This window comes from Bos indicus, chromosome 15 (assembly GCF_029378745.1).
Source record: "Bos indicus isolate NIAB-ARS_2022 breed Sahiwal x Tharparkar chromosome 15, NIAB-ARS_B.indTharparkar_mat_pri_1.0, whole genome shotgun sequence".
Taxonomy (NCBI): Eukaryota; Metazoa; Chordata; class Mammalia; order Artiodactyla; family Bovidae; genus Bos; species Bos indicus.
Window position 1 is genome coordinate 57,141,285 of NC_091774.1, and position 14,875 is coordinate 57,156,159.

At 39.4% G+C, this 14,875-nt stretch overlaps 1 protein-coding gene across 5 annotated transcripts in view; it reads right to left on the reverse strand.

Moving 5' to 3' along the window:
• LOC109569039 (glycerophosphodiester phosphodiesterase domain-containing protein 4-like) overlaps positions 1 to 14,875 on the reverse strand; it is a 153,551-nt gene that overhangs the window by 35,036 nt on the left and 103,640 nt on the right. For all 5 annotated transcript variants that reach the window (XM_070803967.1, XM_070803965.1, XM_070803964.1 and 2 more), the window contains 2 exons: positions 6,471 to 6,692; positions 3,905 to 4,059 (listed from right to left, as the gene is read on the reverse strand). In XM_070803967.1, coding sequence (XP_070660068.1) covers positions 3,905 to 4,059; positions 6,471 to 6,692 — 377 coding nt within the window. The remainder of the gene's footprint in view (positions 1 to 3,904; positions 4,060 to 6,470; positions 6,693 to 14,875) is intronic.

Consider the following 14,875-nt stretch of genomic DNA (forward strand, 5'->3'; position numbering starts at 1 on the left):
TTAAAAAGTAATATATTCTTCAGTGGATGAGTTCAACATGGATGAATCTTGAGGACTTCATCTTAAAAGAAATAAACCAATCAAAAAAGATGAATACTATATAATTTCACTTATATGAATCAAAATCATAAAGATATAAAGTAAAATGGTGGTTTCCAGAGGCTGGAGGCAGAGTATGATGGGAACTCATTGCTTAATGAGAACAGAATTTGAGTTTGCAAGATAAAAAATGTTAAGTAGGTGATGGTGGTGACTGCTGAACTATGTAATGAATGCATATTAAAGTCACAAAGTTGTATATTTAAAAATTATCACAAAAGTAAATTTTAAGTGTATTTTAACATAATTAAAAGTTTTTAAAGAGAGAGAAGGGCTTCCCTGGTGGCTCAGAGGTAAAGAATCTACCTGGCAAACCCAAAACATGGCTCTGATGCCTGGTCTGGGAAGATCCCACATGCCATAGAGCAACTAAGCTCGTGTGCTGCAACTCTTGGGCTTGTGCTCTAGAGTCTGGGAGCTGCAACCACTGAGCCCGTGTGCCACAACCACTGAAGCCCACAGCCCCGAGTCCACGCTCTGCAATGAGAGGAGCCACCTCAGTGAGAAGCCCACACACTGCAACTACAGAGTGGCCCCCACTCACTGCAACTAGAGAAAAGCCTGTGCAGCAAGAAAAACCCAGCACAGCCAAAAATAAAAAATAAAGAGAGCAAAGTCTGAATAAGCTATTAACTCTTAGTTAAAAAATTGTGTTCACATGAAAACCTATACACAAATATTCACATTTATGAAAAATAGCTCATAAATTGATGAAACAATCAGATATCCTTCAGTTGGTGAATAATTAAAGTTTAGTGCATTCATACAATGGAATACTATTCAGCAATGAAAAAGAACCAGCTGCTGACACATGAAACAGTCTTTATGAATCTCAAAAGGAATTACACTGAGTGGAAAAAAGCCAGTCACAACAGGTTGCACACTCTATGATTCTTCTATATATTTTTCTTAATACGACAAAATTTCAGAAGTGCAGAAAAGATTATTCATTGAGGAAGTTAGGGTTTGAGGTGAGTTGGATATGCAAGGAAGGGGAATGTGGTTATCAGAGGGCAACAAAAGGAATACGTCTGGTGACTAAACAAGCCTATATCTTGGTTGTGATGTTGAATCCACAAACACACATATGATAAAACTGCACATAGATCTATATATATTAATACAGAAAAACACACAAAAATGAATATAAGTTGGGGAAATTTGAATAAGATTGGTGGATTGCATCCATTTCAGTATCTTGGTCTTGATATCATACCAAAATGTTGCAAGTTTTACCACTGGAGTAAACTGGGTAAGGTACAGGACTATTTCCTATTATTCCTTACATGTTAACATGCAACCACCTCAAAATAAAAAGTTCAATCTGAAAAATATTCTAGACTATTTAAAAAATATAATAAAGTATATTCTGGGGGTTAAAAATAAAGTATTATTAAATATCATTTATAAGAACAATAGCACAAATGGCAGAAGGTAGTAAATGGAATTATGAAAGTGAAAGTGGAGAGTGAAAAAGTTGGCTTAAAGCTCAACATTCAGAAAACGAAGATCATGGCATCTGGTCCCATCACTTCATGGGAAACAGAGGGGGAAACAGTGGAAACAGTGTCAGACTTTATTTTTCTGGGCTCCAAAATCACTGCAGATGGTGACTGCAGCCATGAAATTAAAAGATGCTTACTCCTTGGAAGGAAAGTTATGACCAACCTAGATAGCATATTGAAAAGCAGAGACATTACTTTGCCAACAAAGGTCCATCTAGTCAAGGCTATGGTTTTTCCTGTGGTCATATATGGATGTGAGAGTTGGACTGTGAAGAAGGCTGAGTGCCGAAGAATTGATGCTTTTGAAGTGTGGTGTTGGAGAAGACTCTTGAAAGTCCCTTGGACTGCAAGGAGAACCAACCAGTCCATTCTGAAGGAGGTCAGCCCTGGGATTTCTTTGGAAGGAATGATGCTAAAGCTGAAACTCCAGTACTTTGGCCACCTCATGCGAAGAGTTGACTCATTGGAAAAGACTCTGATGCTGGGAGGGATTGGGGGCAGGAGGAGAAGGGGACGACAGAGGATGAGATGGCTGGATGGCATCACTGACTCGATGGACATGAATCTGAGTGAACTCTGGGAGTTGGTGATGGGCAGGGAGGCCTGGCGTGCTGCGATTCATTGGGTCGCAAAGAGTCAGACATGACTGAGCGACTGAACTGAACGGAAGGACTTAATATCAATAACCTCAGATATGCAGATGACACCACCCTTATGGCAGAAAGTGAAGAGGAACTAAAAAGCCTCTTGATGAAAGTGAAAGTGGAGAGTGAAAAAGTTGGCTTAAAGCTCAACATTCAGAAAACTAAGATCATGGCATCTGGTCCCATCACTTCATGGCAGACAGATGGAGAAACAGTGGAAACAGTGTCAGACTATTTTTTTGGGGGCTCCAAAATTACTGCAGATGGTGATTGCAGCCATGAAATTAAAAGGTGCTTACTCCTTGGAAGGAAAGTTATGACCAACCTAGATAGCATATTGAAAAGCAGAGATATTACTTTGCCAACAAAGGTCTGTCTAGTCAAGGCTATGGTTTTTGCAGTGGTCATGTATGGATGTGAAAGTTGGACTGTGAAGAAAGCTGAGCGCCAAAGAATTGATGCTTTTGAACTGTGGTGTTGGAGAAGACTGTTGAGAGTCCCTTGGACTGCAAGGAGATCCAACCAGTCCATCCTAAAGGAGATCAATCCTGGGTGTTCATTGGAAGGACTGATGATGAAGCTGAAACTCCAATACTTTGGCCACCTTATGTGAAGAGTTGACTCCTTGGAAAAGACCCTGATGCTGGGAGGGATTGGGGGCAGGAGGAGAAAGGGACAACAGAGGATGAGATGGCTGGATGGCATCGCTGACTTGATGGACATGAGTTTGAGTGAACTCAGGCGTTGGTGATGGACAGGGAGGCCTGGCGTGCTGCGATTCATGGGGTCGCAAAGAGTCAGACACGACTGAGCGACTGAACTGCACTGAAGGACTTAATATTCTGTACTTTATACTGTGGAATAATATTAATTCAAGTGGAGTGTAATAAATCGGCAATACCTTTTATTGGTATCTAGGTGAATACAACAGCGTAGTTCAAGGCTTGAAATACAGAAAAGTAACTAGGGGAATTTTTATTGGCCAAGGGGGATTTTGGATATATATCTATAATTATATCTACATCTATACTCATAATTATAGCTACATCTCTATCTCTAAGGATACTTTGTTTTTGCAGCATTTAGAGTTATCTGAAAAAAATCACTTTCAACAGGAACGGTATAGGGATTAATGTAAGCAGTGATTAATAAATTTGAAAAAGTTATTTTATTCCCAGGTACTTTTAATTCTGAAAATGTATCTCTAATTATAATATTTATAAATTTGATGTTTAATAATTTTTTTTACACTATAAGAGATCTTGATATCTGGATCACAAAGCCATTTATAAGGTACTGGAATCTCTCTGGTAATGGCAGGGGATATCAACAACTTTTTGAGTTCTGACTTTTCAAACACTTACATTATTTAAAAAGAAAAACACCAAGAATACACAAAAGTGGGTTAAATGATGAGAGATTGGAGGACAGGAGTAGGGGCTAAAGACTGTGTTCCAGGAACAGAGTCTACCCTTAATAAATGTTTTTTGGCAGACAGGGAGGGAAAGGTAAGAAGAGGAAAATAGGGAATTTCACAAAGATAGCCACAGACAGAAATTCTTGAGATGGGAGGAGAAATCCCAGTAGCTTGGCTGGGATGCAGATTTTGTGCAAGAAAGGCAACACACACCAAGAGAGGTGTGGTTAAACACTTACTTCAACCCATTGTAGAACAAGTTCTTGTAGTCAACGTTTATTCTAGTGATCTTTTCTTTTGTAAGTCTTTCGATGGTGAATAACCGGCCAATGTGCTGAAAACCAGGAGCTTTGCTCCTGACGTAATCCCTCTCAGAACCTGGTAACCAAATAATCTGCAAGGAGAAACAGTAATTCTTTCAGTGGATAATCAGCTGTCTAGGTACAAACAGCCTCATGTAGAATGGGAGAAGTCTCATTCCAGCATGAGTAACAGTTTATAGGGAGCAGAGATTCTAGTCCTTGATGAAAGAGTCAACCTGGCCTAATATGGTCTAGTGAACTGTAATGGGGCTTTCACCAGGGTTATTCTGGAGCTGAGTTTTCCCAGTTAACATCGTGGGGCCAAGGGTTCACTGTATCACTACACTAGCTAAAGTGGATGAGTAGGTGGTAGGTGTGGAGGAGGGGTTGGAATCACAAACATCTCCTTGGGCTGATAATGATACAAATCATCTTTGAGAAGAGTAATTTCCTGTCAACAGGAAATGCTATTATGACTCATCTGTGGAAAGAGTTCTATTTGCAAAATGACAGATATTTGTTTCATTCATGGCATTCTTCCATATTCTGAGAATTAAAGATATGTGGAATGACTGACTGCCAAAATGCAGAGCTTTCTGGAAAACATGATGAATAAGTTTTCTGCTAAAATAAGAACTTTCTATATCATAAATGAAAGCTGATAATGAAAGTCTTAGCGTTCCCTTTCTCTAAGGCCCTTTCTCTAAGAGATGTATGTTGATCATGGTGCAAGTCACATCATATAGCTATTACACACATTCCCTTTCAACACAGTGGTGACATTTGATTTGCAATAGCAAACAGCCTCAATGTTTTCCCTACTGATACAAATTTAACTGGCTCATTCATAGACTATCACATATATTGGGTTGACCAAAAATTTTGTTCTTTTCTTTTTTTTTCCTGTAAGATGGCTTGAGCAGCACTTACTTGTCTTTAACTTCATTTGAGACAATTTTATTAGATTGTATTGTGACAGCTGAAATATTAGTGTGCATTAAAAAAACATCAAAATTGGAGGATTTTAATGTTGAAGAAGAAAGAAAAAAATCACATTTTTGACATATTAGGCTTTATTTTTTCAAGAAAAGTAAAAACACAACTGAAATGCAAAAAAAAAAAAAAAAAAGATTTGTGCAGTGTATGGAGAAGGTGCTGTAACTGATGGAGCATGTCAAAAGTGGTTTGTGAAGTTTCATGCTGGAGATTTCTCGCTGGATGATGCTCCATGGTCATAAAGACCAGTTGAAGCTGATAGTGATCAAATTGAGGTATTAATTGAGAACAATCAATGTTATACCACATGGGAATAGCCAACATACTCAAAATATCCAAATCAAGTGTTGAAAATCATTTGCACCACCATGGTTATGTTAATTGCTTTGATGTTTGGGTTCCACATAAATTAAGGGAAAAAAAAACCTTCTTGAAGGTATTTTTGCAAGCGATTTTCTACTGAAACATAATGAAAATGTTGTTTTTAAAACATGTTGTGACAGGTGATGATAACTGGATACTGTACAATAATGTGGAATTGAAGATACTATGGGGCAAGCAAAATGAATTATCACTAAGCACACCAAAGGCCAGTCTGCATTCAAAGAAGGTGATGATGTGTCTGGTGGGATTGGGAGGGGGCACGGGGGTTCTCTATTATGAGCTCCTTCCAGAACCAAATGATTAATTCTGCAAGTACTGCTCCCAATTAGACCAACTGAAAGCAGCACTCAACAACAGGCAACCAGAATTAGTCAGAAGAAAATGAATAATCTTTCATCAGAATAATGCAAAATCTCATGTTTCTTTGATGACCAGGCAAAAACTGTTACAGCTTAGCTGGGAAGTTCTGATTCATCTGCTGTATTACCAGACATTGCATCTTTGGATTTCCATTTATTTTGGTATTTACAAAATTCTCTTAATGGAAAAAATTTCTATTCCCTGGAATGCTGTAAATGGTACCTGGAACAGTTCTGCCCCAAAAGATAAGAAATTTTTGGAAGATTAAATTATGAAGTTGCTTGAAAAGTGGCAAAAGATAAGGCCTCCCAGGTGGCACAGTGGTAAAGAAACCACCTGCCAATGCAGGAGATGCAAGAGACACAGGTTTGATCTCTTGGTTGGGAAGATCCCTTGGAGTAGGAAATGGCAACCCACTCTAGTACTCTTGCCTGGAAAATTCCACGGAGAGAAGAACCCAGCGGGTCATAGTCCATGGAGTGGCGAAGAGTCGGACACGACTGAGCATGCACCTTTAGCTCTTTTGTAGTGAAACAAAACAGTGGATATGTTGCTCAATAAACCTCTTGGTAAAAATAAAATGTGTCTTTTATTTTTACTTAAAAACTGAAGGAATTTTTGGCCAACCCAGTAGCTATATAAGCAGCCAACTCCATTTTATACAGGAGTAGAACCATTCCGGGGAAGATTACAAGGTAGTTCAGGTTCAAATGCTATGCTACCCACTTCCCAACCTCTACCATAAATACTGAGATAGACGTACCAGATGTTGCTCAATCTTAGAGTCAAGGATCACGCTTACTACAAGGCGGATATACGATGATCTGGAAGGATGTGATCGTGGAGGAGTATAAAGATCAAATATCACCTTTTTTTTTGCCTTCCGTGCAATTTCCAATAATTCACTTAGTTTTGGAATCTTCTGATTTCTCGCTCTTTCCCTATCAGCCTCTGATAGAGGTTTCATACCAAAAAATGGTTTGATCTAAAAATAAGTATATCAGAGAAAACATTAGCTGCTATCAAAAGTATTTTCCAATTCTCATGCTTTTAGCCCCACACCAAGCCCTACCTTCGTGTTGGTCCACTACTATTCAGCCCACCAAATCTTCTGAAATACTGTCCAGAGGTAAGAGTAGCCAAGAGGAGAAATGAAATGTAATCTCCATAGGTAGTGATGGTATTTTCAATGATTTATTCTGTAACAGAATCTGCTGTATTTGAACTGAAGGACCTTCCTATTTTCCTCCTGAGCTTCCTTTTCAACCTTTTTTTTAAACTCAAGGTAATATAATTCAGTTTTAGTTTTACTGGTTTCCCACATTTTCTCTCACTGTTCTAGTTATGTGTAGTGTAAAAAAAAGGACTTCAGTTTCAAGCTGAATTGGACTCAATCCCAGCTCTATCACTTACTTGCCTTCTTTGCTGTCTGTGTATGTGTTTAGTCGTGTCTAACTCTTTGCAACTCCATGGATTGTAACACAGTCCTCCAGGGTCTTCTGTCCTTTGGATTTTCCTGGCAAAAATATTGGAGTGGGTTGCCATTTCCTCCTTCAAGGGATCTTTCTTGCCATACTAACCTGTTAAAATCCTTTCTTCTATTTGCAAAGCTTAGTTCAAATGCTACCTTCTTCATGAAGACTTCCTTAAATAATTCTGAACTAAAGAGACTTTGGTGGCATTAAACTCCAATGGTTCATTTTTCAGTTCAGTTCAGTTCAGTCACTCAGTCGTGTCCAACTCTTTGAGACCCCATGGACTGCAGCACACCATGCTTCCCTGTTCATCACCAACTCGTGGAGCTTGCTCAAACTCATACCCATTGAATCAGTGATGCCATTCAACCATCTCATTCTCTGTTGTCCCCTTCTCCTCCTGCCTTCAATCTTGGTCAGCATCAGGGTCTTTTTCAATGAGTCAGTTCTTCTCATCAGGTGGCCTAAGTATTGGAGTTTTAGCTTCAGCATCAGTCCTTCCAATGAATATTCAGGACTTATTTCCTTTAGGATAGACTGGTTGGATCTCCTTGCAGCCCAAGGGACTCAAGAGTCTTCTCCAACACCACAATTCAAGAGCATCAATTCTTCAGTGCTCAGCTTTATTTATAGTCCAATACTCACATCCATACATGACTATTGGAAAAATCATAGCCTTGACTAGGTGGACCTTTGTTGGCAAAGTAATGTCTCTGCTTTTTAATATGCTGTCTAGGTTGGTCATAACTTTTCTTCCAAGGAGCAAGCGTCTTTTAATTTTATGGCTGCAGTCACCATCTGGAGTGATTTTGGAGCCCCCAAAAATAAAGTCTCTCACTGTTTCCATTGGTTCCCCATCTATTTGCCATGAAGTGATGGGGCTGGATGCCATGATCTTCTTTTGTTGAATGTTGAATTTTAAGCCAACTTTTTCACTCTCCTCTTTCACTTTCAACAAGAGGCTCTTTAGCTCCTCTTTGCTTTCTGCCATAGGGGTGGTATAATCTGTGTATCTGAGGTTATTGATATTTCTCCTGGTAGCTTGATTTCAGCTTGTGCTTCATCCAGTGTGGCATTTTTCATGATGTACTCTGCATATAAGTTATATAAGCAGGGTGACAATACACAGCCTTGACATACTCCTTTCCTGATTTGGAACGAGTCCATTTCTCCATGTCTGGTACTAACTGTTGCTTCCTGACCTGCATACAGATTTCTCAGGAGGCAGGTAAGGTGGTCTGGTATTCCCATCTCTTGAAGAATTTTCCAGTTTATTGTGAGCCACACAGTCAAAAGCTTTGGCATACTCAATAAAGCAGAAGTAGATGCTTTTCTGGAACTCTCTTGCTTTCTTGATGATCCAATGGATGTTAGAAATTTGATCTCTGGTTCCTCTGCCTTTTCTAAATCCAGCTTGAACATCTGGAAGTTCATGGTTCATGTACTGTTGAAGCCTGGCTTGGAGAATTTTGAGCATTATTTTGCTAGCCTTTTGAGATGAGTGCAATTGTGTGGTAGTTTGAACATTCTTTGGCATTGCCTTTCTTTGGGATCGGAATGAAAACTGACCTTTTCCAGTCCTATGGCCAATGCTGAATTTTCCAAATTTGCTGGCATATTGAGTGCAGCACTTTCACAGCATCACCTTTTAGGATTTGAAATAGCTCAGCAGGAATTCCATGATTTCCCCTAGCTTTGTTCGTAGTGATGCTTCCTAAGGCCCACTTGACTTCACATTCCAGGATGTCTGGCTCTGGTGAGTGTGAGTGATCACACAATTGTGATTATCTGGGTCATGAAGATATTTCTTGTACAGTTCTTCTGTGTATTCTTGCCACCTCTTCTTAATATCTTCTGCTTCTGTTAGGTCCCTACCATTTCTGTCCTTTATTGTGCCCATCTTTGCATGAAATGTTCCCTTGGTATCTCTAATTTTCTTGACAAGATCTCTAGTCTTTCCCATTCTATTGTTTTCCTCTATTTCTTTGCACTGATCACTGAGGAAGGCTGTCTTATCTCTCCTTGCTATTCTTTGGAACTCTGCATTCAAATGGGTATATCTTTTCTTTTCTGCTTTGCCTTTAGCTTCTCTTCTTTTCTCAGCCATTTATAAGACTTCTTCAGACAGCTATTTTGCCTTTTTGCATTTCTTTTTCTTGGGGATGGTCTTGATCCCTGCCTCCTGTACAATGTCACAAACCTCCATCCATAGTTCTTGAGGCACTCTGTCTATCAGATCCAACCCCTTGAATCTATTTGTCAGTTTCACTGTATAATCATAAGGGATTTTATTCAGGTCATACCTGAATGGTCTAGTGATTTTTCCCTACTTTCTTCAATTTCAGTCTGAATTTGGCAATAAGGAGTTCATGATCTGAGCCACAGTCAACTCCTGGTCTTGTTTTTGCTGACTGTATAGAGCTTCTCCATCTTTGACTGCAAAGAATATAATCAATCTGATTTTGGTTTTAACCATCTGGTAATGTCCATATGTAGAGTCATCTCTTGTGTTGTTGGAAGAGGGTGTTTGCTATGACCAGTGTGTTCTCTTGGCAAAACTCTGTTAGCCTTTGTCCTGCTTCATTTTGTACTCAAAGGACAAATTTGCCTGTTACTTCAGGTATCTCTTGACTTCCTACTTTTGCATTCCAGTCCCCTATGATGAAAAGGACATCTTATTTGGGCGTTAGTTCTAGAAGGTTTTGTAGGTCTTCATAGAACCATTCAACTTTGCCTTCTTCAACATTACTGGTTGGGGGCACAGACTTGGAGTACTGTGATATTGAATGGTTTGCCTTGGAAACGAATAGAAATCATTCTGTCATTTTTGAGATTGCACCCAAGTACTGTATTTTGGACACTTGTTGACTATGAGGGCTACTCCATTTCTTCTAAGGGATTCTTGCCCACAGTAGTACATATAATGGTCATCTGAGTTAAATTCACCCATTCCAGTCCATCTTAGTTCGCTGATTCCTACAATGTCAATGTTCACTCTTGCCATCTCCTGTTTGACCACTTCCAATTTGCCTTGATTCATGGACCTAACATTCCAGGTTCCTATGCAATATTGTTCTTTACAGCATTGGACTTTACTTCCATCACCAGCCACATCAAAAACTGGGTGTTGTTTTCGCTTTGGCTCCGTCTCTTCATTCTTTCTGGAGTTACATTCTTTCTGGAGTTACCACTCTCCTCCAGGAGCATATTGGGCATCTACTGACCTGGGGAGTTCATCTTTCAGTATCCTATCTTTTTGCCTTTTCCTACTGTTCATGGGGTTCTCAAGGCAAGAATACTGAAGTGGTTTCCCATTTCAGTAAGTGGTTAACACCCAAGATGTTTCATTTTTATGCCTCTTTAATTCTGTTCTCTATACTTACTTGTATACTTTTGAAGTCATATTAAAATTCTGGCTTCATATGCTGTTGGTTTGTAACCTCGATAAAACCACTTAGATTCTCAAAATCTTTATTGTCCAAAGTATAAAATGGGAAAGGGGAGGAATGATCTGTGTATTTCTCATGATTACTTTGATTATTAAATATGATAAGATATTTTCTGGGTTTAGGAGCATGTCTGGTACACAGAATATTGCATAATTCACAATAGTTCCCTCACTCTACTGCTTCTACTGAGTATAACTTTTTCACAGCAGGAAATGCCATTTTTTTTTTTTTTTAAACACAGCATTACATCTTATACCTCAGTCCATATATGTGAAGTGAAAGTGAAAGTCACTCAGTCGTGTCTGACTCTTTGGGACCCCATGAACTACATAGTCTGTGGAATACTCCAGGCTGGAATACTGGAGTGGGTAGCCTTTCCCTTCTCCAGGGGATCTTCCCAACCCAGGGATCGAACCCAGGTCTCCTGCATTGCAAGTGGATTCTTTACCAGCTGAGCCACAAGGGAAGCCCAAGAATACTGGAGTGGGTAGCCTATCCCTTCTCCAGTGGATCTTCCTGACCCAGGAATCGAACCAGGGTCTCCTGCATTGCAGGTGGATTTTTTACCAACTGAGCTATCAGGGAAGCCCAGTCCATATATATATTGCCTATATTGAACTTACTAGACAGCTACTTTTACCATCATTTTTCAATTTCAGATCACTTGTTGGTGAAGTCAATGATAGAAGGTTCTTTCTCAGGAGAAGGAAGCAGTAGCTACCTCACATTTTTTCAAGACTAAAGCAATCTTTTTCTCGACATAAATTTATCTTCAATCTAATTCCACCCTTTGTATTTCTTCTTATTCCCCTATACCCTAAGAAAGCTACCCTTTCTCACTTTTTTCTCAAGAAAGAAAGAATCATATTTCATAATATCCACACGGCAGAATATCAGTGTTGAATGAAACTATAGTTTAGACATGAGCAGAAGTTAATAATTAAGGGTTTTCTTAATCATCATGAAAAGAGAAATCTGCTTCAGAATTCAAGATTTTTGTTAGACTCTACCTGTTCTAGACCAAATGATTCACTTAATTGTTGTGGAAAAACTGGATGGGCAAAGATCAAGATAGGATTTAAATAATTCATTTATGCATAATTTCTAAAATGCCCCTAAATGGCAAAAGGACTAGGAAATGCTCTATACAAGGACATTCATGAAGCCTTTCCTTTTAAGAATAACTTGGACAAAAAATTAAAGTAGTAAAAATCATCAAGATTAACAGGAGAGCTTAAAACTAGATCTGAGTATGTTTTAAGAAGGTGGATTCATTTTGATATTTGGCAAAACTAATACAATTATGTAAAGTTTAAAAATAAAATAAAACAAAAAAAAGAAGTAATAGCTTAAGTTAATGAAGGCTCATTTTTTAAAATATTTAAAATAAGCTGGAATGCTGTTGTTGTTTAGCCAACAAGTTTTGTCTGACTCTTTTGAGACTCCATGGGCTGTCATGGGATTTTCCAGGCAAGAATACTCGAGTGGGTTGCCATTTCTTTCTCCAGGGGATCTTCCTGACCCAGCAATCGAACTTGTGGCTTTTGCCATATCTTCTATTGCAGGTGGGTTCTTTACTGCTGAGACACCAGGGAAGTCCCAAGCTGGAATGAGTCAAAGCCAGTTTAGACTATCTGTAACCTGTAGCTTAGTATTTTAAAAAATCTCCAGTAAGTAACAAGATAGAATGAAAACAAACTTAAGTTCTCCACAAAAACATCTTGTTCCTCAAGTAAAAAACACTATTAAAAGGTTTTCAGTTCTCTATGCTTAGGCTTAGAGAAATTATAAGTAGAAGGGCTGCTAGATGATCCAGTGTATCAATTGGTTAAGAAACAGGACAATTAGGGTTGTGACCAAAATGGCATGGTAGAAAAGCCCTGAGCTCTCCTTCTCCCAAGGGCATACCAAAATTACAACCACTGAAAGAGCAAGTATCTTTGAGAACCACCTGAAGACTAATAGAAAATATTTTCACAACTCCAGATATAAAAAAGGAAGCTAGAGACACGGTAGGGTGAAGATCCATACTTCAGGGAGGCAATTCACAAAAGGAAGGATAATAATTGCAGAATATTTTCCCCAAGAAGCAAATAGTCTGAGCCCCACATAAGACTGTCTGGCTCAAGGGTCCTGTACTGGGAAAAGAGCCTCCAGAATGTCTGGCTTTGAAGGCCTGCAGTGTTTGTATACTAGAGAGCAGGGAGGTTAAAGGAAATAGATACTCTGCTCTTTCAGGGCGCCCACAAAAACCTCACATGCTCTGAGACTCACCACAAAGACAATAATTTGAAAGGATCCTAGTCAGACTTACTTGCCAATCTTGGCAGAGCCGCTGGAGAGGCGGTAGGAAGTTGGGTCTCACCCTGGGAACACTGACGCTGGCAGCAGCTGCATTTGGGATCTACTTCTACCGCAGAAGCTTTGGTGCTGGACAGCACCATTTTGGATGCCTCCCTCTCATGTATTGGTTCCAGGGCATAGCCTGCCCACCAGGCTTCTAAGCCATTACCATCCCCAGGAAACTCCCTGACCAGGCTATCCAGCCAGCTGCTCCAGGACCTAGCCCTGCCCACTGCCAGGTCAGAACCAGCCCGAGAAGCCCCTAAGCCACATATCCAATCATGCTGGGAAACGATCCCTGTAAGGTAAGGGAGTTAGAGAAGGCGAGGTTCAGAAAAAGAACGAGACTGGCACTTTACAAGAACAAATCACCTTTAATGAAGCGAGAAGGGGCAGCAGTCAGATTAGTGAGTTGCTGCACTTATCCAGGAAGAATAAGTATATATAGGCATGTATGTGGAAAGTTACTGTCTTAAGGGGGCCTGTTCTTCTCCAAGGTTATTCGGAGTAGTTATCTCTTAAATGGCTGGGGCAAGGAATTTTGGAGAATAGCCAGAGGCTGGACCAGCTATGGAGGATGGTATGGAGATTCCCTAAAAAACTAGGAATAAAACCACCATATGACCCAGCAATCCCACCCCTAGGCATATACCCTGAGGAAGCCAAAATGGAAAAAGACACATGTATCCCATTGTTCATTGCAGCACTGTTTACAATAGCTAGAACATGGAAGCAACCTAGATGTCCATCGACAGATGAATGGGTAAAGAAGTTGTGGCACATATACACAATGGAATATTACTCAGCCACAAAAAGGAATGCATTTGAGTCACTTCTAATGAGGTGGATGAATCTAGAACCTATTACACAGAGTGAAGTAAGTCAGAAAGAGAAAGATAAATATTGTATTCTAACACATATATATGTAATGTAGACAAATGGTACTGATGAATTTATTTACAGGGCAGCAATGGAGAAACAGACAGAGAATAGACTTATGGACAGGGGGAGAGGGGAGGAGAGGGTGAGATGTATGGAAAGAGTAACATGGAAACTTACATTGCCATATGTAAAATAGCGAATGGGAATTTGCTGTATGGATCAGGAAACTAAAACAGGGGCTCTGTATCAACCTAGAGGTGTGGGATGGGGAGGGAAGTAGGAGGGAGGTTCAAAAGGGAGGGGATATATGTATACCTATGGCTGATTCATTTTGAGGTTTGGCAGAAAACAACGAAATTTTGTAAAGCAATTATCCTTCAATAAAAAAAATAAATTTTAAAAAAGTAAAACAAAACAAATATAACAAAACAGAACATCATAGATACAGAGAATGAAGTAGTGACTGCTAAAGGGAAGGAGTGATGGCTAAAATAGGGAAGATTAAGAGGTACAAAAGTCCCTGATGCTGGGAAAGACTGAGGGCAGGAGAAGAGGGCGTCAGAGGATGAGAAGGTTGGATGACATCACCGATGTAATGGATATGAACTTGGGCAAACTTTAGGAGATGGTGAGGGACAAGGAGGCCTGGCATGCTGTAGTCCAGGGGGTCACAAAGAATCGGATATGACTGGGCAACTAAACAACAACGAGGTACAAACTTCCAGTTATAAAATATACAGGTCAGAGAAATATAATGTACAGCAAAGGAAATATAGTCAATAATATCATAATAACTCTGTATGGTAACAGATGTAAGCAGACTTATTGTAGTGATCATTATGTAATATATAAAAATATCAAATCACCATGTTGTCCACTTGAAACTAATATAATATTTTATGTCAATAAATCTTCAGTTTTAAAAAAGGACAATTATGTAAAATCTTCTTAGTGATGCCACTTAGAGGGAAAGATTACCACTCAACAGATAATTTTGAGAACCAGCTGTAAACATAAAT